The sequence below is a fragment of the Pagrus pagrus genome, assembly GCF_965226575.1.
Source record: "Pagrus pagrus genome assembly, chromosome: 9".
NCBI lineage: Eukaryota > Metazoa > Chordata > Actinopteri > Spariformes > Sparidae > Pagrus > Pagrus pagrus.
In genome coordinates this window covers 17,754,747-17,778,555 of record NC_140193.1, presented here as the reverse complement: position 1 = coordinate 17,778,555, position 23,809 = coordinate 17,754,747, and the positions used below count along the sequence as shown (strand labels likewise).

At 39.9% G+C, this 23,809-nt stretch overlaps 2 protein-coding genes across 4 annotated transcripts in view; one reads left to right on the top strand and one right to left on the bottom strand.

Moving 5' to 3' along the window:
• Positions 1-19,865, bottom strand: part of osbpl6 (oxysterol binding protein-like 6) — a 45,793-nt gene extending 25,928 nt beyond the window's left edge. For all 3 annotated transcript variants that reach the window (XM_084361647.1, XM_084361649.1, XM_084361648.1), the window contains exons 1-2: positions 19,583-19,865; positions 8,220-8,462 (exon numbers count right to left, since the gene is read on the bottom strand). In XM_084361647.1, coding sequence (XP_084217773.1) covers positions 8,220-8,369 — 150 coding nt within the window. In that variant the 5' untranslated portion in view covers positions 8,370-8,462; positions 19,583-19,865. The remainder of the gene's footprint in view (positions 1-8,219; positions 8,463-19,582) is intronic.
• Positions 19,866-22,016: 2,151 nt separating this feature from the next.
• Positions 22,017-23,648, top strand: LOC311263120 (cytochrome c-b-like). The gene is made up of 3 exons (XM_084363019.1): positions 22,017-22,146; positions 22,783-22,961; positions 23,066-23,648. The coding sequence occupies exons 2-3, from the start codon at positions 22,790-22,792 to the stop codon at positions 23,209-23,211; spliced, it is 318 nt and encodes a 105-aa protein (XP_084219145.1). The 5' UTR covers positions 22,017-22,146; positions 22,783-22,789; the 3' UTR covers positions 23,212-23,648.
• The last annotated feature ends 161 nt before the right edge of the window (positions 23,649-23,809 follow it).

The window sequence follows — 23,809 nt, the reverse complement described above, 5'->3', positions numbered from 1 at the left end:
ACACTCCTTGGGGACACCTTAGGCTAAATCAGCACTATAAATATCAGTACACCAGCCCACTTCTGATGACAAGTTCTCTCACACATCTGATCTACTGTTCACTACTGCTGCTGAGACACTGGAGGACTCTCCACTGGACACTGGAGGATAAACACAACATAACCAATTTCATTTTATTTCTGTCTTCACAGCGCAATAAAACATAACGCTGTATTAAAATGAGTGATAAAACAATGAAACAGACATATTTGTTTCATCTTCAATTGGAGTTCTTACAGAATCATTAATTACCCAAAATAAACAAAATACAGGCCTAGAGAGGACAACTGTCACTGCTTTACCATGTCACTTTATATCAAGCCGACAAGTTAATTATCTTGTTATCGCGGGATAACGGGTGTGTTCTTATGTTAATTACTTAATTATCTTGTTGTCTCAAGAAAACAACAGATTGTATACTTGAGATAACAAAATAAATATCTCACTTTCACTTGTAAACAAAAGGTTAACTATCCCATGATCTTTAGAAAAAGACTTATTTTTTCAAGATCAGTGTCTTATTAAACGTAGAACTGCAATGATGAGAATTAATCAGCAACTATTCTGATAATCAGTTCATTTTTTAAGTCCTTTTATGAGCAAAACTACGGAACATTTGCTGCTAAAAGCTTCTCAAATGTGAGGATTTGTTGCTTTTGATGTGTCTCTGTAAATGTAATATCTTTAGGTTTTGGATTGCTGGTCAAATAACATGGGAAATGAAAAAAAAACATCTCCTCGAAATCTGGAAAAATACAAAGGATGCTTTTCACCATTTTTCTGACATTCTAAAGACCAAAAGATTTATCAATAATAATCAGATCAATTTATAGTAAAAATGACTTTTATAGTCACAAGATTTTTTCTTTAATGTTGAGAAAATTAACCTGCCATCTCGAGCTTGCAGATAAAATAAAACTTTTGCAATGATGGCCACAGATGGCAGACACCCACCGGTCTACAATTTGTATTTATAAGAGGCTGAAACCCGAGCAGCTCAAGTTTCAGCAACAACTAACCAGCAATGACACAAACACTCAGCTTACAACCTTTTAAAAGCCCTTGATGACGTTTCAATGGCCCTTTAAATAGAATCTAAGAGCAACCATTATCGATTTGGAAAAATAATTTTTTGTTCCATACAGACGGCTCAGCTGTCTAAAGCCTATTTCTGTCTTGAGAACAGAATAACCGTAAAATCCACCATCATGTTTGTGACTGACTATGGAGACATCCTTTATTCTCCTGCTGCTCGCTCTACCTTTAAACAACTTGATGCCTTTCATCATTGCGCTTCATGTTTCAATGCAGGAAACTTTGAGTCTATTTAGTAATAATTTCTACCAAACAATATCTGCAAAAGTCATCAGCTGATGGGTTCCAAGATCGATTTAGTGTCTGTGATTGCCGCTTTATGTGCTTATGTTATGTCTGGCTATGTTTGTTTTTCTTTCTCTCTGCTGTCTCGAGACAAGAGAACTTGATCTTAATAAGATTACGTGATTAAATAAAGGTTATGTACGGAGGGTGGATGGAGGGCAGGGGGGGTCAGGGACAGTAGGTAAAGGTAGTGGAGAGGTGGAGGTGGTAGATGTCTGTGGCGATCTGTGAGTATCTCATCTGAATTTGATAATCTCTAATTAAAACTCTTAACATTTTGTGTGCCCTCCAGTCAATCTATTATACAATTGTATAACTTCAGAAATGTCTTTTCACTGTATGTATGTATTTTATTACAACGAACACTGTGTTCCCCACAAAACGCTGTTTGAAAATGTGTTCTTCTGTTGTACTCGCTCAACAATACTGTGCTATGAAACGATATATTCTGACTGCAACATGTTCCCACCCCGTCTTCCATAATCACCACTGAACAATGATATTTAACCACAGAGGACGTGTTGTGAGGATGGATTTCACTGCACTGTCTGGCTGGCTCAGCAGTAAAGCTGAAGAGTAGGAGGGGCGGGGGGCTTCCACTTGGATTAGAAATTAACACCCTGAGAGACTGCGTGTAATCACAGTCTCATGCTCTGTGTCAACGACACAGATTCAGTAACAGAACTACAGTCCACATGTGTGACTTGCTGACTCGTGGGAGAGATGCTGTGGCTGACTCAATGAAAACACCTTTGGATGGGATGGGAGAGGACGGGAACTGTGGCGAGTGATTCACTGAAATATGAATGTTCATTCTTGACCAGGCAAACTCAGTATCTTCAAAAAAAACAACCTTCAGTTAAGGGGCCCTATTTAGATGGTCTATAGGGCATGGTCTAAAGTACAGCGCGCTAGTGCATTTAGGGCGTGTCCAAGTAATAGATAATAAGATAATCTGGGCGCAAAGTGTGGCGCACGGCGCAAAGGGGTTGTAGACTCTGAATTATTCGTAGGTGTGTTTTGGCCGGAACATAAATCAAACTAATCCAAGTGTTGTCTCCCATTCCCTTTAAGAGCCAGGTGCACCAGGGCCTGGCACATATTAACCAGTGACACTCGTCTTCAGTGAGGGACAGGGATGTGATCCTTAGCTGCTGGACCCTCTGACCCCTGTGCCCCGACATTTCACTATCATCTGTCCCATCAACAACTCTGTTTGACTGCATATGAAAACATAAACTGAGGAGGGGGAGGAGCGCTGCTGTGCCTCCCTTTGTGTGTAGAAACTATTTGTTAGTTATATAGTTCTTACTAACTGGAGGGGAGTTGCAGGCTGCTCCAGTTAGTTAGTTAGTTAAGCCTCTTGGACGAGAGTTGAAACGTCTTCAAACAACTGAAACAAGTCCAGTTGCCCACGATACAGCACTTAGAACTATCTCTTCATATTAATTAATACTGTAAAGGGGTTAAGCTGGTTAATGTAGATGCGGTTAAAACATGGCATAACTTCAGTTGAAACCTCAAATATTCATGGAAGATTGTCACCACTTGCACAGACTGTGTGAAGATTAAAAACCCACCTCTGTGTGTTGTTGTTGTTGTTTGATACGCATTTCATTTTCAACTTTATTTCTGTTCTCTATCAAGACCATCGCCTCTGTATTTGAGTTGGTCTGTTGTGTGCTGAAGAAAATTATATTATCAGCCATGTCAAAGCAGCAACATTCGTCACTATGATAACTTGGCCATTGAAACAATAAATCCAGTTTTTTAAAATACAATTTTAAGGAAGACGTCTTTACAGGAGATAGCAGATGCCGATTGAGACAGTTGTCTGAACAAGTGCTCCATCATTCTTTCATCTGCAGTAATGTCTGTATATTCAGGTCATTACCATCAAAACAGCCACTATCTGACTTTAGAGGAGCTGATAATCGCTGGATAATCGCTGATTTCCCAACTTTCATAAATCAACGTATACATTTCCTCATAAATCTATTGCTCCTTCCATCTCTGAGCTGCTAGCATCTTATCTAACCAGGAAATGACAAGCAGCAAGAGAAGAAAATGATTGTTGCAGCAACATCCTGGATCAACGTGTCAATGTGTGTTTGTGTGTGTGTGTCGGTGCTTACTGCAGGTGGTGCCTCTAATTGCTCTCATGAGGGTCTCCAGAGTAAACAGTAGTCGTCAGCAGAGGGGAAAGTGACATGTATTGATTTGAAAATGGGGTCTGGATCTCATTAAGGCTTTCCCCCAAACGAAATGCCCCACTCTCATTTTTCCTCAAAAACTGAGGCTCGGCCAAGCCAGCAAAGGTCTTTTCTCAGTGTGAAGTGTGCGCCCCAGATGTCCCTGGGGACGATGAACTGTATATTCTCTACAGCGGTCCACCGCCATTATATCACTGAAAACTGCCTGCACAGGCTCTCATGCAGGAAAACACTGCCATTAATGTTAATACATGATGAAAGTGCATAATGTATATAATGTTCAAAAACATTGATATTTGCTGGAGATATCCTCACAATAAAAGCCCATTCTCGACCTGAAGAGGATCCACTAAGATGCTGTTAAGAAGATCGACACATTAAGTTGTCAGGAAGCGCATGTAATATAATTGAAAGCTTCAGAACAGCTACTAAATGGACATTGTGGCAATATTTCTTTGTAATTACTGTCTCCAAGGTCAAGATTGAACGTTTGACCTTAAGTTTCTATAAACTGCAAACAATTCTCTGCAAATTTCATGACGACAGGGCGAACTCTATCTGCTGTGGAAGATCATGTGATATGATAGAAAGCCACAACTACCACTAAACAGCCTCTAAAGAGACTTGAGATTGTTTTGTCAGCAATAATATTAATCTATTTTTAGCCTTTTCTTGAACACCTTCCTCTTTCACTAACATAAAAGGATTACAGGTACCTGTGTTGATTAACCAGTTGTATCTTGGTTCATAGCAAATACGTCAAGAAAGTCAAACCAAAATCAAATTTTTTTTCTCTTCCTAATAAACTTTAGGTGACTCATCTTGAACTTGAGGGTGTACACATACATTAATCCAATCAAAATGTAATTTTGGATGACTAGCTAACCTTGCACTTGACAATTAGCTTGTAGTAGTAGCTAGCACAGTGGTATCATGGATCAGAGGTGCATGTTTGGATATTGTCAGCAGAAATCTTTGTTGAAGTTTAACGTATTATATATTCTACTTTATCTTGACCTAAAAACACAGTGAGGAAGGTTTGGATGAAGTGCTACACAGCTCCCTATCACACCATATTCATTCGTAACTGTGCTGTTGGGACTGTGCTGATCCAATAGTGGTTTGTTAATTAATTAATCAGCACAGTTCTACAAAGATTTTCAGCAGTCAATGAGAATTTAAGCCCTATTCGCACAGGGCTTGTATTACCAGGGGATGTTATTTGGAAATCCCCACCCCTGTCTGCATTTTCGGCACATCCGCACATGAAAGTGTGTCTATATTTTAGCCATATTTACTGACATTATCTCCTGGACATCAACACCAACATCAATGTTTCAGAAGCAGGGTGTCTTTTATTCAGCAGCCACATTAATAATATAGTTTAGACTTGTTTTGCCCAATTTCTGCATACAAGAATAAATACACATTGGCAGCTCATTTAGATAAAGTATCAGATGCTTTGTGGCTTTACTTGAATATGACAATCTTTTGATGTTCCTAACCTTCTCTGTCACTCATTTCAAACATCAATATATCTGACTGCTGTTCAACATAATATGAGCCACGATCAAACTTCTCACTGGTTTAGTAGTCTGACAACAGAAAACAGACAGACAGAGTAAAATACAACGCCAAATCACTGACATGCCTATTAACACGGCCTACTATTATCGCAGGACCTCTGTGTTTGAAACACAGAAAAGCAAGACAACAGCTTGCAATGTGTAAAGCCAACAGCTTGAGGGGTAGAAGTTGTGTTGGACGATGTCCAAATTCAGGTATCAGAATCAGATTGAAATTGAAAAATGGAAATGTCTAAAGGCCAAACACACTTTCAGTTCTGTTTTACTGTCAGTGTCTCTCAAAATGTACTTGCAGGAGACTTATGATCTTTCTTTTCTTGTATATTTTTATAGGCAAGTGGTTGTGAGCTAAAGGCCTGAGACAGCTGAATCAAACCAAAGAGGATTTCTGTGGTTTTGAGTGATACACCTGCCTCTGTAGTTGATACATCGAGTCTCTGGATCGCCCACAGGTAAATCACCACATCATTTAGCGACCACTGCTGAAAACAAGACACAAAACAGCTGCAACAATCAAGAACTAATTCCTCATTAAATTCTTCATGTGCTGCTGATCCTTTCAAAATCCCATTGACTATCTTGAGGGCTTCATCAAGCAGGTGCACAAAAGTAATCTACTGGACTAATACTTCCATTTGCTGCTATCTTAGTGGCTGCCTCGTTGGCTTGCATTACCCGACTTCATTAAACACATTAAAAGAGATGAATAAGAAAAGAAAAGCAAACAGATAACCTTGCTCTCAGATTAAGCTGTCTTTAAGATTATGGAGCGTCGGGGAATTGAAATGCTGAACCCTTTCACCCACGAGGGCCTTGTTATCAGAAGCAAGTAGGCGACATTAAAGAAAGGCACGATGAACAGAGGGGTTAACAGTCTGCCTCACCGAGATGCAGGCCGTCGACTGCGCGCTTTATACAGGGCCCCATTTCTCAAACTGACTCCCAGCCATCTCCCGCGGACACAAGCTGGGCTCCCGCTCAGCATACCAGAGCGTGCCACATGTTCAGCGGAGCACCGAGCCTCCGCCTGTCCCTCATGAAATATGCATCGCCCAGCGCCGATGGAAAAGCTGTGATGTCAGAGATTCCAGTTTCGGTGTCCTGTTTCTGCGTGACACAGCAGCTCGGTGAGGTAAAGAGGGCTGGGGGCTTCTGATGGCTTACAACAGGGGTTAAATTGAAGCACTTGTCCTGTGAACTGTGAAATACGAGCGTGTCTCATTGTTTACCATGCCTCTGCCAGGTTTTTATTTACTAGCCAGGGAATTAAGGCTGCTTTCTCTTAGCTGATTAGTGTTAGTGTTCTAATCAGTTGATAAGGTGTTGGGTTGATAGTCCATTAGTCTTTTTCCTAATGGACTTTTCACAGGAATACTATTAATCATTAGTCCTTATCAGAGGAGAAATCTCTGTATGCCCGAATTCATCTCATTCATCTGAAACAGGGAAACAAAATGACAGATTTAACCTATCAATTAGTCAAAGAAATCCTTTGACCATTAACCTCGACTGACGCTGTACGGATTAAACCAGATTTTAACCCCAAATTAGAATCTGGCTGAATTCCTGGCTGATCGGTCGTCATTTGCTAGTTTGAGGAGGTTCATGACCCCTGATTACCTGACCCAATGATGGCACTCAGTAGAGCGCATACCACTGGCGAGCCACACCAATATCAAATTGAATAGCTCTGTATCACTCTCAATTTCAAACCATCCATTTCTGCTTGACGAAAACTTAAGACAGATCTAGAATCTGCATCAAATTGCATTTACATGTCTTTAAACCAATCACAATCGTCATTGACAGCGTTGAATCCAGGATGCAACGACGGTACATGCAAAATAGTGTTGGGAAACTTGGTTTGTGCATGACGAGGCGAGCCCTGGCATTTCAATGGCTAAATACCTGCAAAAGAAAAGGAAACAGCTGCTAGCTTGTTTACATTTGTGCTGTTAGCTCCCAGATTAGTGTTAGTTTTAGCGTTTAGCTTTGTGCCCACAGAGACCTGTCTCCACCACAACATCTTGGATCAAGCTGTTGCACTCGACGGGCGGACCATGTTCTGAGCCGAGAGCGCAGGACTACAGCTGGACGAGGAGAGCTCTGTGTTTATAACATTGGTGTCTGGTGCGGACACAGTCAAAGCTGATGGACCGGTTTCCCTGATGTCTAACTTTTGATATGAAGATGCTGACCACATTATCATCACTATCTTGTTGCTGATGCTTACATACATCCTAACGCAGATCCAAAACATGCACTACGTGTTTACGTATATTTGTATAATAATAACTGTGTAAATGTTCAGTAATTTGTTTAGCATGAAGGAGTTTACAAACCTCCAGTTTGTTATGCAACTCTGTGTTCTCTTCCTGTTTTAAATTGCATGAGGTATTGCTGCCTTTCTGGTTTTGTCAACATTTTTGAGGATGCAATCATCTTGTTTAAATAAACATTATTGGATTTGCCGCTGTTTACGTTAAGTGTGAGCACAGAGGTCATACGTCTTGGCAGTACTGAAAGGCAGATTAAAAGCTGTAAACAACACGATGTACAAGGTCAACAAAATGCTCGGCGTCTGCCCAGCTTTAGGCAGCAAAGTGGAGGACAATACCACAAGGAATACACTAACTGCAAACATAAAGCATGTGCAGGCTGTTTGGAGAAAACCTGCTCCATTTGTTGTACAAATGGTGACGCTGGCTGATGGCAGCTGATTTTTACAAAAACACAGAGGTCATCGCATGATAGTTTTGACTGTTTCTGTTCCACACACTGTAACTGCTGAATTAATATTTCATGATTTCATGTTTCCTGTCCCACTTTCCTTCTATCTTTGTTTTTCTGTCTCGCAAGAGGATGGCACTGACAGAAGACTGCAGCAACTCAAAATAATATTCACTCCTCTCTATATTGCCTGCTCAAGCCACATTCATTCAAAGTGCTGCTCTCCCTGGCAACTACTTCTAGATGGATTCCCCTGTGGCCTGGCAATTACCTGCCGGCTGTCGCGCTGAGAAGAGGAAGAGGAAGAGGCGCTCTTGTGAACCGGTGTGGAGGTGGTCTTGTTGACTGGCGTGCCACTCCTGTCCTCAGAGCTCATGGTGCGGCCATGGGGGCCACGCTGGTATTGTTGGTGGTGAGACATGTTGGGCACCAGTTGGCTCCGTGGACCTCCCTCAGCACTGGGCCCCGCGGATCAGCAGCATCCTCTGACACACGCTCACAGCTTGCTGTTCATCTGAAAAAAACAAAGGTCAGGAAGTTACACCATCGCGTCTACCTCACTTTCCTCATTCTGTCGCAGTGCTGCTTATACCAGACACAGAGCCACACTGTCTCAAATCAAACAACACTTAGTCTGGTTTATTCCTTGAAGGGACGTGCGACTGAACTATGCAGAGCTCCATCAATTTCAGTATGTTAATCTAACTCACAGATGCTCAGTAGGGACGCCCTGAGACATTCTGGGTGTGGGTTTTTAAGATTCTTCTCATTTCATGTGCATTACTGAGCAAGCCTTTCATTATGCTTGCTATTAGACTAGTGCAGCGAGTCGTCACATTTGAGAGCCGGAACCTGAGACATTATCATATTTACGATGGACAAATTGAGTAATCGACTAATTGTTTCAGCACTAACCTATATTGAATTGAGCCAATTACACTACTTTTGACTAATGAGAGGTTGAAGGTGTAGAATTTATGGGGCATTCAGGGGCAGAATTGAATACTTCTGATTATGATATTGATGATTACGTTTTCATTAGGTGTATAATCATCTGAAACTGAACCTTTTATACCTACAGAGGGAGTCCACCATATTGCTCCGCCATTTTTCTACAGTAGCCCAGAACGGGCAGACCAAACACTGACACTGGAGAAGTTCTTTCGTGTTTTTGTGTCCATTAAGGCTGGTAACACTTTATAATAACCATCATTGATAACTGGTAAATGTATAGTTACTTAAAATTAAAATAGTTATTTCACTGTTTACAAACAATACTTTACTTTCTACAGACACTGAACTCTGTTTACAACCAGGAAATGTGGCAGATCATCATGTCAATTTGACTGCAGTCACTGCCTCCACTGCAGGAGGCTGAGCTCACCCCTCAGGACGGTGCAACATAAATCCTTAAACATCTAATTACCACCCTGATAATGATGGCAATTAGATGAGGATACCAAATCAATGTAGGAAAGTAGCTTGACTATCTTAAAGCAACGACTTTTGGTTTAAACTATGGATGCTTGGTTAACTTTGGCAGGCTGGGCTGTACCTTGAATAAATATACTAGATTTAAAATATCTTGTTAACCTTGTGTTCAGATAGCAACGGGGAGTTCTTGTTTTCATCATTAGGCATGGTACTGTGTTGCTCCATGCTGACTCCGATTATACTGCCTGCAGTGGTGCTGTGTAATTGTCTAAGCTCTCAGGAGGTCTCAGCACTGATAAAACATACATCGATCGCAAGATAGTAGAAAACAAACAGATAAACAAACCCTGCTCTATTCAGAAACCGATATACTGAGGATTTTATTGGACACTTCCAAGGATAAATACCACAATATTTTTGATAAAATATCTCCATGTTGATAATGTTACATTCAGAAGACGAGGTATTTACGGGCATTTAAGCAGTCTGATGAACTCAAAACACTATCATGGAAAATAAGAGATGTGTAGAGCAGCTCCACAGTACATCATGTATGGAGCAAAGTATTGTTACAGTGGAGCACATGATGGTAAGACAAGCAGTATTCTCAGCCTGTGGGTAGTTACTCGATAATTCAATATTTTGATTAAATCTGAAGATGGGTTGATTGTTGATTGAAGGTTCTCAGTCATCCAGGTCAAGGCAATTCCAAGTGCTATATTGTAGGCAACTGGACTGAAACAAGTCCAGTTGCCTACAATATAGCACTTAAAAATGCATTTTAGTAAACCAGATATCTGACCTCCCTCCCTCACAAAGACACTGGATCAATACTGATCTGCATTCCAGAGAAGATCCTCTACAACGTAAGGAAGAGATCCACAATTTAGGAAGATCTGGGGAGCCTTTATAGATGCCTTACTTCATCTAAATGTGATGGCTTTGTTGCTTTGCTTTCATCTGGACCTAATTTCATGTTTACATCCTACCGTACATTCAAACTGAATTTTCAAACTTTTATATTATTTCTTTTGTTCAATACTAAGTGCTAAGAACCAATCCAAATACAAAGGATTTTAAGGGATGGTGGGGGTTGTTTGTCTTTTGTCCTGTCATTATTAATTCAGACGAGTGTACAATTGTTTTTTGTTTCTGCTTTCTCTTTTTTTCCCTCATCAGTATTGTTAAAAAAAATGCTGACTACAGAACAATCGTGCTCTGCCTGTATTTTCAACAATAAAAAGTATTAAAAAATCAAACGAATAAGCCAATTATTATAATAAATAATTTATTTTTTGGCAAAAATGCTAAAAAAAAAAAGAAAAGAAAGCAAAAAAGATACCTTGGTTGCAGCTACAATTGTGAGATTTGCTTTTCTTGTTTTTTGTGATGGTAAATTGAATATGTTTCGGTTTTGCGCTGTTTATCTGAAAACAAATTGCCTTAAAGGGTAAATTCATTCATGTCATCCCTCTGCCAATGGAAGGTCAGGTGAAGTTTTGTAGTCACAATACAATTCACAACAAAACAGCGTTGCAGCATTCTCCTAAACAACTGAAGTAGATGGGGACAGAAAACAGCAACAGAAAAAAAACCACATAAAATGGCTCCATACATCTTATCCAGAGTAATCCAAGTCACCTGAAACCCTGGGATCCAAAATTGATATGAGAAGATGTTATGTACACTCCTTTTAAAGCCAAAATCTTTACTGTAGCAGCTAACAGCGTGAGCACGCACCCCATATGAAGTGGGTGTAAATGTTAAAGTCTTTTCAAATCAATTTGGGATCTCAGGGCTTCTAGTGACTTCGATCGCAGAGAACGAGCTGTATGGAGCTATTTTTTTTGTTTGTTTGTTTTTTTTACGTTTTAAAACACGTCTCCATCTAGTTCAGTTGTTTAGGAGAATACTGCACTACGAAACAACACCCTACTTTACTATCGGCATGGGAGTGCGCAGTGAATGACTGAATTTTCTTTTTTTGGTGAACTTTTCCTTTAAGCTTTAGGAAATTCTGATCGACATTTGTCATTTTCTGACATTTTACATTGATTATTCACCAGATTAATTGATAAAGAAAATAATTGTTAGTTGCTGCTCTAGCTATGGTAGCCAAATTCACAGAGAATATACAGACGCATATCATAACACAATCTTTAATTGCTACAAAAAACAGTTCTACATAATGTTTCGACATTTTGTTTTATTTTATATCCTTATTTTGGTGACTAGGTGAAGCCAAAGACTAAATCTAAATGGCCGATAAAGAAAACTGCGTGGCATTGCAGGATTATCAAGAGGCAGTGATACATATGTTGTGTGCCAGAGAGTCTTCATGTTCATTGCATACGACCCTGGAGCACCCTGTGGTTACAGCTACAGGATGTGCTCTCCCATGTGTCAGGGAAACTCCCTCCACTGAGTCCACTGAGCAGCTCTGCACACTTCAGCAGTAGACACCCTCACATGCAACCATGCAGTGCACTCACACACTGTAATCTATAATTCAGATCCTTTAACAACGTCATCATCCCTGCCCTGTCTTAAGCCAACTGAGATCTAAGCTACTGTAAGACAGGGCGCTAAATCCATTCAGGTAGTGTATTCCACTTAGCCTATTTAATAGATCCACTCTCCTTGACCTAATAAGGAAAAAGAAAGGGGGAGTACATTTAGTGTAAACTTGACTCTTTTAACGTTCTGTTCCGTCTAGTTGGTAAACTTGGAGTCCTTTCAGGGGGATTAACTATAAATTAAAGACGTAGTCAGCCACCTGGGAGCACATGAAAAGGATCTAAAGATGCCAAAGCACATATAAAGCTGCTGTGAGTGAAAGTGAAGTGAAAACCTTTGCAGAAAACTTTGCCACTGTCAACACAAATTGCTTGTCACACTGCACATAAATCAAAACAAGATGAAAACACTTTCATCATTTAGTGTAGCGCTGCAACTAACAATGATTGGTATTGATTAAACTCAGGCGTTTTCCAGCGAAGCTCCACAGCGTTGGATATCCCTGTATGAGGAACTTCAGACAGGGACAGTCAGCTCCTTCTTTTAAAGTTCTCCTCAAAACTTACTTTTATAGGAAGGCTTTCTTTTTTAATCGTAAATCTGCTGTTGATCTGGCTTCTATCCCTCTTGTATTACATTTTTTTTTACGTGCTTTTATTGTATATTGGGTTTTATAATTTTTATTTGTTATGTTGCTTTTATCTTGATTGTTTGTTCTATTTTATGTTTTCTTATTTCTGTATTGGCTGTGTGTACTGTATTGTTTCTGACCTAAAAGGCCCTTTGTAATCCTTTTAAAACTTTTGTGTTTTGAAAAGAGCTTTGCAAATAAAGTTTATTATTATTGGATAAAATCAAAAAATACTCATCCCAATAACCTGGAGCCCAATGGTGACTTCATCAAGACACTTGTTTTGCTAAACCCACATGCCACAACACAATAATAATATTGCCAATTAATTTTCTGTTGATGAACTAAATGACTATTCATTGCAGCTCTAAATTACTGATTACATTTTGTTTGCCTCTTCAGGCAAAGGTTAATTGAAGTGAGTAATGCAGCGCTTTTGTAGTATAACCAGTAGTGCAAAGTCGGCATGCAGATTTTTTGCAATTTCTTTAATTGATAAGCTGCTGCTTTAACAAACGATTATCAGTTAATCATTAGTATATAATTAATATAGTACAGTTATAATTAATATATGAAAGATGTTGGACTTTTTCCATTAGAAAACTGTTTCAACCACTAACATGATGTGTGTTCGATGCTAAATCAGACCAGGCTACATTAGGGGTTAAAAGAACAGATAAAGTTAACAACAAGTTACTTGAGTGATGAACTAGATAACACATAGTAATAACTTAATTTTAATGGCAGAGTTACCATCTGTTACTTTTCAACAACTGTCCCAACAAAATCTAACCCATACTGAGGCTCTAAAAGGCGTGTGAAAGTGTAATAATATCAGTTTGTATTGAATGTCTTTTATATGTCTTTAATTGTCAATTCTTTTTTTTTATTTGACAAGCAAGTATTTGGAATTTGTAACAAGATACTTTTTTTTGTGTTTGTGCCCATCTCTGATTGTCAGTCAACACATTTTTTTTTGCTTGATTCTTAACGTCAATTAATTGATTAATGATTAATCATGAACATCCCTAGTGCCAAGCATAGCCATCAATAGTAAACCTTCAGTGCACAAGAAAATGAAAGTGACAACTTGTGCGTGTGACTCCTGTTTAGATCAGTATTGTTCTATACAAAGCCAGGTACCGTGTTGGGGAACGCCCGATCAGGACCTGATTAGTCATGAGCTTAATCTTCTAAATCCAGTCACCATCATTATGGTCCTTTAAGCAGGAGGACAAGGCAGGCGCTGCCATGTGGATACTACAACAACACTTCTTAAACACCTGGTCAAGACCTCAAGAACAATGTCAAAACAAACACTACTGACTGCACAAATGTGTGATTGTTGGTGATAAGTGTGTGGTAAACTGTGAAGAGCTTACTCTTATCAGTGCAGTAAGGTCTGTGATTCTATCCTATTACTATGAAATGAAATGTGCTTTACAAATTAAAAAACAAGAGGCAACACTTAACTGGGATGAATGTAGAAGTAGCTTTAAAAAATGGGTATCATTTATTGGTTTTGCTTTAATGTAATGCCATCCCTTATTGTTTTTACCGCTATGCTTGACACCTTTTGTAACCGATGGTACCGTTTACTGATGGGTGAGTCTGTTCTGATGTAAAGGCCTTTCATACACTGCAAGCAAACCTCTCAGGTGGGACAATAAAGGCTGAAAAGGACACAATGGGGAACTTTGAGTCAGTTTTCATGTCACAAAAACTTGTATGATGCTTAATACAAAAGGAATATAGTGTACACTGGAAATCTGAGCTCTCCAATTCCAGTCAAGAGAACAGACTATTGAAACAGTAGATAAGCAGTGACATATCTGAAACATTGATAACGAAATTATTCTTTTATGAGGTTTTTGAAAAATGTAATATAATGTGTTATGTTCTTTTGATGCACTTTATGCTCAAATTCCTTCACTAAAGGCCTGATTCAAAAATATGAGGCTCAGCATATCGGATGTGTTTGGGGCATTTCAAGATACTGCTAGACAAAGAGGAGCTTTCAGTGACATAAAGCCACAATGGCAGTAGTATGGAACAGTCTGGGGAAAGGACCCTTCTGCTCACATTCTTGTAATGCCTCTAGTTGGAAAAGGATGCCACTAAACTTTAACGACTTGGCCACATTCACTGCTACAGTGAGGCTAGGCATCTTGTCTAACCAACCCATTGGTATTAGGATAAGGGTTGCAACGTATGGGGAAGTGTGGTATTTTGAAATGGAAGAGAGGCATTGCAAAACATGGTAAACGTATGTAGCACATACAGGATGTGTAACTTATATGGTGATGGTCTGCATGGCACATTTCTGTTGTTTTTTTTAGAGGTGCACTATGTAGTTTTGTGGAAGACATTTTAAGAGAAAGAAGAAGATAAAGATCCTCATTGACTGATTTTTTATGTCTGAACAAACTAAATAAACAAACTCACTTCGTTTTCATGACTGAATAAACAAACTGACCTTAAAGGACAACACAATTACAATCATACTGTTTTACTTTGTTTATATTTGGCGGACCCTGCCACCTTTCTAGCTTCAAGCAGTGTTCTGGGGACCTTATTTTCCTCTGAGAACAGCTTGTTTATTCAGTTATGTAAAAAAAAATTATTGTATTGTATTATTGGAGTTTGTATTATTACCTCATTAATATTGTAAATATTAAAATTCTGAGTTTGAATTTCTTCTACAAAACTACATAGAGGTCCAGTGTAAAGGATTTAGGGGGGCATCAGGAGGATCTATTGGCAGAAATTAAATGTAATATTCATAATCATGTTTTCATTAGGGCATAATCGTTGTCTTGCATGTTGCACCGTCATGTTTGCGTGAGATGTGGGGTGTTCAGTTGGTTTCAATCTGCAGCCACACACTAGATGCCACTTAATCCTTCACACGGTCCAGTTCAATCTATACAAAAGTTGACAATGTTGTTGCAATACACGGCTACATATATTTTGGTGTGTGGTGATAGAATAAAGGTGTACAAAATGATATAATGTCATATCTAGAGAGAGAACTGAGGAGACGGTTTTTAAAAAGCTTAAGACAACATACTGTACATTCGTTTAAAAACATGTAGCGTCTTTGTTTGTGCCAATGCATTACACACTACAAAGAATTCTTGATGAAAATTAGCCTATCCTCTGTCTAATTTCCTCAAAGTTGTGTGGCTCCAAGTCCACTAAATTTCTAAATCAGCAAGAAAAATCTTTCACTTTCCTTTCCCCTCGCTCTCATTCACCCTGAACTGCATTCTCAGCTAAATCTCACACACGAAATAAGTTCTGTCCATCTCATTTTACGCTCCAGAAAAGCAGAAGTATTTGGGGGAAAAGGGTTTTCCCAAATCAGAAGTAATGATGAAAACTGTCAGAGAGATGTTCTTGGGAGAAAATCATTTAACCTCAACCAGTGCCGTCAACTGATTTTATACCCTGGAATGAATTTCTTGCTAAATTTAACGACACACAGGCTCGTGTTCGTAGAAGGTTCATTAACTGAGACTCTGGAGACAGTTAACCAAAACAAGCTGAGTAAACAACTGTAATGACTGGGCATAAACAGGAGACAAGACTTTATTTGTGACAATTCTGCTGTCTGCTGTAGCAGCATTTGCAACTTATACCTAGTTTATAGACATGAAGGGAAAAAAACTTATGTAGTGTTGAATCGATGGCATAAAAAATGACTTTTTTGTTCTTCAAAAGCCAGCACGTTTCGACCACTAGGTCATTAAAACTAGGAATTAAAATGTACTATTGGGTGCCCCTTAATTATGTGCTGGTGCACCTAAATAAAAAAGTAAGGCACACCAGTGCAACCGGTGTAACCAGGGTGGAGCCCTGTTTTAATATTTGTGTCAACCAACGGGATGTTATAGAAATCCAGTCCAACATATATGGCTGCAAGCACAGCTTCGATGCCTGTGATCATATGAATGATATTAGGGAGTTTATTCATGATTCCCTCTAACGTTAAAGTCTTGAGGGCCTTCGTTAAGTTTGAGCAGGTCAGTACAGTGACAACCTCGAGCTTCGGGTTCAGTCACCTGCGATTACAACGACTGTATCTGCACTACTGAAATGACTTTGAACAAGATGCTAATTTGTGGCAGACTCTGGGGCTTTTCTACAGCCGAATGTGCGCTGTGACCTTAAGGGGTGTTGGCGAGTGAAAAGTCAAATTTCTCCTGCAGGGATCAATAGAGTATCACGAGTAAAGCAGTGACTATCATCTGTCCTGACGTGGGTCAAGCCGGGAAGAAGCAGGCAGAGCTGTCTGGAGGGAGGTTCAGAGGACCGCAGTAATCCCACTATCTGTGTGCCCTCCTCTGTGAGATCTCAGAGGGATGAAGAAAATAAACTTGAGATTTTAGACACCCAATATGTCAAGCAGCACGGCAAGACCCAAAGCCAAAACAAACCAGTGAAAATAATAAGAAGGGAGCAGCCAGAGATCACTTTCTACTCTCTGTCTCGATGTTTGCTGCTGTTAGTGCACATTAAAGCCACACAAACATTAATGGCATCACTCATCGCTAACATGTAATACGATAAAGCATGATGGTAACTGTGCCTTAATAGGGGCGGAAAGACATTCATGTTTGTGTTGTCACCACATCCAAGCCACCCACAATATCACATTATCGACCAGCACTCTACACTGAACCAAGTTTGCTGATCTCCCCTCTCTGTTGCATAATTAAAGCGGACCAACAAAAGTAGACTTATGTCCCAGGGTTATATTACAGGGTCTTCAAGGACACCTATTGTCTGAATTTACAACTGGCTAATAATGCATATCGATCAGCGCGGCAGTGTTTTGACTGTTTACCTGGGTGTTCAATAGCAGCCTTAATGGAAGTAGATCTTGTGTGACATGTGGAAGCAGTGAGCAGCATCTCTTTAAAGTAGGTCTGTCTTTTTTCCTTTTTTTTTTAACTAACTGGACACAGCCAGTTTATCCTGCGCTGGCTGCACACATTACATCATCTAGGTAGAGCTGGGCATCACACTGAAATACTTTTGGAGTACTCACTGACTTGTGCCCATATTGGGAACAGAGACGAGCTGAAAGTTGGCACTGAATTCTTGTTCAGATCCTGGGGCCATCTTTTTTAGACAAGTCCTTCTGCAGTTTCTCCATCAAGGAATCACTGAGGGATTTTTAGATGTTTGGCTCACTTTGTTAAGTGGTAAAAAGGTTTTAGAAGAAAACCTGTTTATATCCAGCAGTTAAAGCATCATTATGTAACTTATTTACCTTAAAATAACAGCTTCAAAATCATGTTGATGGTACAGTGTCTTGTAACAGGGTGAATGGTGTCTCTGTCTCTATCACTTGTTTCTGCACTATAACTTCAGTGAGAGGGCAGGATCACAGCGTTTACATGTTTACTTCAACATGCAAGTTAACAACACATAACATTGTAATGACGTAGCGAGTTTTGTTTGTAGTTAGCACCTACATTTCGTGTGACAAGTTGTTGCAGACCTGGGATTAGTGTTTATGACAGTGGTGTTGCCCCCTAAAACTGTGGGGGCACCAAATCGCACAAAATCCTAATTTCTACATAATGTTGCTTTAAGGTATAACAAAAAGTATGTAACTAAAAATGTGTTTTCATTAGAAAGTATCATGTTGATACTGGCATCTATAAATTTTGAATGATACGATGTAGAGCTGCATCGATTTTGATTAGCTGTCAATTATGAAATTTATCTCCAACTATTTTGATAAAGTGATCAATGGATGTATTTTCTCTATTTTTCACTGACAATTTTCACCATTTTCAGACGTTTAATAGACCAAACAACTAATCGATTAATCGACCGATAATAACAGAAAATGACCACGTGAATGGTGATTATCAAGATCAAATCATTAAAGCAAACCAAAGGGACAGCTATCCATGAGTCATAGGCCTTAAAACCACAGATTAGTCTGGCAACTGCTTTAATTTGTAAAGGACTTTGCGCTTGAGTGTGTCAGCTAATTAAATGAGTCAGAAAGAGTAATTATCTGCTTTTTTCCTTACTGTCACATGGCAAAAAAATAAAAAATAAAAGACAATCTGAACCCAATATTTTGAGCATCAAAGTGAGATTGGCCTCTATTTTCTCCCTCTGTCTAAAGGATGAGGCACATGAGCTGTGCACAGACTTCATCTTAAATGGGACAGGGACACCTTCAGCAGGAGGGCTCCTCAGTCCGGGCCAAGAAATATATCAGAAAATCAATCATCACTGCTGATCAAAGCAGCATCTATTCAACAAAGCATGCCAGGAACAAACCACTAAGGCATCAAGCTTCCCAGTTCCCCTCTGCTCTTCTTTAATTTATGTGTTTTTTTTTTAAAAAAACAACTGCAAAGTCACTGGCTGACCTTCAGTTGAAAAAAAAGGGGGCAGAGTGATACTGTGGGGCAATCCTGTAAGTGACAGAAGTTGGCTAACTTTCAATTAGTTGGCATCTAAACACTGAGAGCATAATCAGCGTGGAAAATGAACGATTACGAGTTCAGATCATGCGGATCGATAACAGTCTAATATGTTGAGGAGGGTGTTGTGTGATGGGACGGCGGGAGAAGCCGTGAAGCTCAGTTGAAAAGGTGAAAATGTCAGTGACGCATTACGTTTACATCGTCAAAGTCAGTGGCAGAGTTGACTGCCGGGCTGTGTTATTACTCCACTACAGCATCCATGTTTAGGGGTTTACCAATACATGATAATGCAAACCAGGGATGCTTGGACGCGCTTGTTTTGATACACGGTCGGAGGGGAGGGGGGGTCATCTCATCCCTGTGTAAGACTAGCAGCAGCTAGCTAAAGTCAGCGGAGGCTAGGTGGAAATGTCTGACTGGTCCTCCTCGGTGATTCACTCACTGGATGCAAATACAAAAGGATGAGATGATGGGGTCCCTGAATGCAGCACCACGGCGGATGGTTTCATTAACACAGCATTGTTATGACACGGTAGTCTCCACTGTATAAGCACGACTGGCGCTGAGGAGAGAGATAAAGCGGTATTGCCTTACCACAGATGCGGTGTGATGACCATGTCTTTACAGTTCTTGGCGCAGGAAACAATCGGGGGGGTCTCCCTTGACTGGGCAGAGATCCCCAGCTCCTCAAAGACAGGCGGCGTCCATAACGGTCCACACCGAATACGTCTGTTTCTTCGTGTCAAAGACGTGCGGACGACAATGAATCACGGAAAGTCAAAAAACAAAAAGTGCTGTGTTTGCCCGTTTCCTTGAATGCGGGCTGTGATGCTCTCAGCTCAGCTCAACTGCACTCCGGTCGCTCCTCCCTGCAGCAAGATCGGCTTTGAGCGGGAAGAAATCGCAGGACTGGATCGAACAGCGGCTCGTCACAAAACACGGAAGTGGAGTCACGCGGACCTCGGACCCGGAGTGGGCAATTATATAGACGTTTAAAGGTATGGAGGACAAGGAATTAGAAATAAAGCATTTTACTAATTGTACCAAAAATATAGGCATTAATGAATTAATTCACAAATAAATGTTTTATTTACATCGTCACGTAACGTACTGCGGCCCAAAGAGACTTTCAACATTGTGAAAGAAGCGACTGTAAACGGTTGATAAAAAATTTTGTGCGTCACAAACCCCCCTCCAAATGACTCGTTTCACCTTAGAGCCACTGGGTCCAGTAACATTTGGAAAGTCTAGAAGAGCCGCACGATTGAATTATTTAATGCCCATTCAAGTTAGCCAGGCGCTAAATCGGAAGTTAGCCGGCTCGGTTGGTGGAAGTCTCTTGTGTGCTCGCTTCAAAATGCACATCTGGGCATGTCGTACATCTGCAGATCAGTTTCATACAGTTTGTGAGGGCAGCGCCACTGTTGTCAATACAAATCCCAGGTCTGTGACAACTTGTCAGACGTAATTTAGGTGCCAACTACAAACAAAACTCATTACGTCATATCAGTGTTACGTGTTGAAAAAGTAAACGTTAAGTAAACATGTATGTAACACTGTAATCCTACCCTCTGGCTGAAGTTACGTAGTGCAGGAACAAGTTATAGGGGGTGGAGTGGCTGATACAGAGACACCATTCACCCTGTTACAAGACACTGTACCATCAACATGATTTTGTGAAGCTGTTGCTCTAAGGAAAAAAGTTACATATTGTTGCTTTAATGTTACAAGTGCTTGTTTTTTCCTCCTTTGTTTCACTTTCACTCTTACAAAAGCAGTGACACAAGTTATCATCAGAAATTAACAGTTAAAGAGAAACATATTGTTTTAAAAGTGTACAAGCAAGCATTTTAAAAGAGCTGGTGAAAGGAGAGGCTCTTAAATGAAAGAGAAACCAGGCAGAAATACACACCATGTTGTGAGACTTCGCTTTACCTAACTCTCGCGATATGTTCCGTACGCTTTCGCCACGTCACCATCCTGTGGGGGGGAAAGATGTCGCGTAATGTGAGTGTTAGCTAAATGAGATTACTTAAATATGAAACAAAGAAAGTAGATTCATTATAAAGTTGATATATGTAAAGTTCATACTGAACTTACAGCAGTTATTTGAACTTGAAAATAAAGGAAATGGGTTATTAAGGTAATTATAAAAGTGTGACATTGGCGTATCTGTGGAACAAGTCAAAATCCACAGGCCCTGCAACATGTCCAACATGGTGATGTAACGTTTAGAGGAGAGACAAGGTGACCTCAGTGTCAGTGAAAGCATCAGACGTACTGTACTGAGATCCTCCACTGAATGTAGAGAAGCAGGCCTTCAGACCTTAATTCAATAGACTATCTTCATTTAGTTATTTGAATGGACCATGTGACTAAATGATACGTGACTGTGTGTGCGTCTTCAGTGCTCATTAGTTTATGACGCACCACTTCCATGGTATCCAAACTGGTTTACCAGGGATTTCCACACACAGATGGGTTAATGGCGAGTATTTTATGAATAGAAAAGTAATCTTAGAGGCAAACCATGGGCCAGTGAGCCGTAAACTCTTCTCATCTGTCCGTGTCTGTCTCAAAAATGGTTGGGTATCAGATTTCATGTCTGGCTTTTGGTTACCCAACCTGAACTCTGACATGCTCCAGAATAACCTTTGTCCTCAAGGGCAGACTTTTCCATAGAAATGTAGAAGAAACCTGAGGCTGTTACATGTTCACACTGGTGGAGAATAAGGAGGTTATTAGCCCCAACATGAATCAAATAACAATTTTAAGCTCATTTGTATGATTGTGCCTCTGTGTCTGATAATAGACAAAAGCGTTGTGTTACTCTGTGGTTTGTGTCCAGTGAAGGCAGCTGATAACATGTGAAGGGTAATATGTTTGTTAATGATTAATGGCATAAAAAAGAAACAAGTATGTGGTGGGAATGTCAAGTCTTAACATTGCGCAATTTGATAAGAAAAGTCATTGAACAGCCGTGTGTCGTAAAGGATGATGAAACAGGTCAGCTGACTGGTGACGTTTTAACCGGGAGACCTTCACTGGGAGGAAGCACATTTCTGTGAATCAGTGGTCTGGTGACGGAGCCGGCAAGACGACTAAAAAAGCCGAGGATTTCAGTCTCAGTACGTCGTGTGAACACACATTAAGAAAAGGTAAGAAGCTCCTCATCAAGTTATCAAGCTTTTCTGGTGGTTATTCTTTGTTTAATGTCTTTCCATGCGACTTAAATCGGACTTTGCCGGGTCGTTTCATGGAAAACGTGGTCTACCGACAGTCACTGTTTCCGGACAATACGTGAGGCTACTATATGTCTTATTTAAGGAGCTTAACCACATGTTTACTATTAAAACATGTCTCAATCTAACGTACAGTCGACACTATTTGTATATCGGGCAGAAGTTTTTGCTGTAGTTGGACCTATGTAACGTTTTTTCTTCTTTTTTACACAGTAAGCCCATCTACCGTTTCTGATCATTGTTCGCTGTGATTCATTGTATTGAGGAGTTAGTAAACGCATGGAGATACTAATTGTGTTAATGGTATCATAGAAACTATGATCTTCAGGGTGGTTACCAAAGTCAGTTTTGTAACAATGCTTGGTTGGTTGCACAACTAGGGGAGCGAGCCCCCCCTTGTGGCTGGATGAAGATAGTCTTTTTTTTTTTTTTTCAATCTCGTTAACCAAAGGCAGCCAAGGAAAGTAACAAATCACAATGTAAACTAATTTAACTGGAGTCAGTAATAATTACCAATAATGTGAAGCTAATGAAGTTTGTTTTCCTCTTCAGAGAAACCATGCCTGTGGACCTCGTCAAAGGAAAGAAGGCATTCGTCCAGAAGTGTGCCCAGTGTCATACTCTGGAGCAGGGTGGAAAGCACAAGGTTGGGCCCAACCTTTGGGGTCTGTTTGGACGCAAAACAGGCCAGGCAGAGGGCTACTCCTACACTGATGCCAACAAAAGCAAAGGTAAATACTGGTCATGTGTATGTACAGTATATGAGCAGCTCTGATGATCATGCGATGTGGCTTAAACACTTTTCTCCACTCTTTCTGCTCACTTTTAATTCCAGGCATTACTTGGGATGACGACACCCTGATGATTTACTTGGAGAACCCAAAGAAATACATTCCAGGAACAAAAATGATCTTCGCCGGCATCAAGAAGAAGAATGAGCGAGCTGATCTTATAGCCTACATCAAGTCTGCAACTTCATAAGGAACTCTTAATCCGCGTAGTTTTGACAATTTTTGTGTCCTTACAAACAAGAGGTCGGGACTCTTCATTCGTTCAAGATCAGGCAGAATGAGGAACAGTCTGAGAAGTGTTGGCATGATACGTTTGTCACGGCTGTGCCTCTGTTTCTGACATGATCCTCCTTTTGTGGTGGAGTAAATAATATCCCCTGGTTTTAACAGGTTACTTTTTAACATAAATTATTGAACCATATACTGTGTTTCAGATTGTGAGGACTGAAAGCTGTGTAGTACGTTTTCCAATTAACTGTCATCCAATATTTTGTTTTCTCAGTAGTTTCTTGGTTTATAATCAAGTTGTCTTAATGATTGTCTGTTCTGAGAATGAATGATGAAACCTCAGTCTTTTCTTATGTCATTTTTGATTTTCAAGTTGAATAAAATCGACACTAAATGTTATTCTTTTGGTGACTTACAATATATACCTGGAACCAAATTGGACACATACTATGTATTTTCAAATATGCTGGAGTGTGTGCATGTCTTGATCATTTTCCAACTCAGTGGAAGTAGATAAATATTTAATCTGTCTACATTGTATATTTATACAACCAGTACCT

Coding starts and splice junctions, on each gene's coding strand:
- LOC311263120 (XM_084363019.1), top strand. CDS start 22,790: ATGCCTGTGGACCTCGTCAAAGGAAAGAAGGCATTCGTCCAGAAGTGT. Junction 22,962..23,065: donor TGATGCCAACAAAAGCAAAG/GTAAATACTGGT, acceptor TTTTAATTCCAG/GCATTACTTGGGATGACGAC.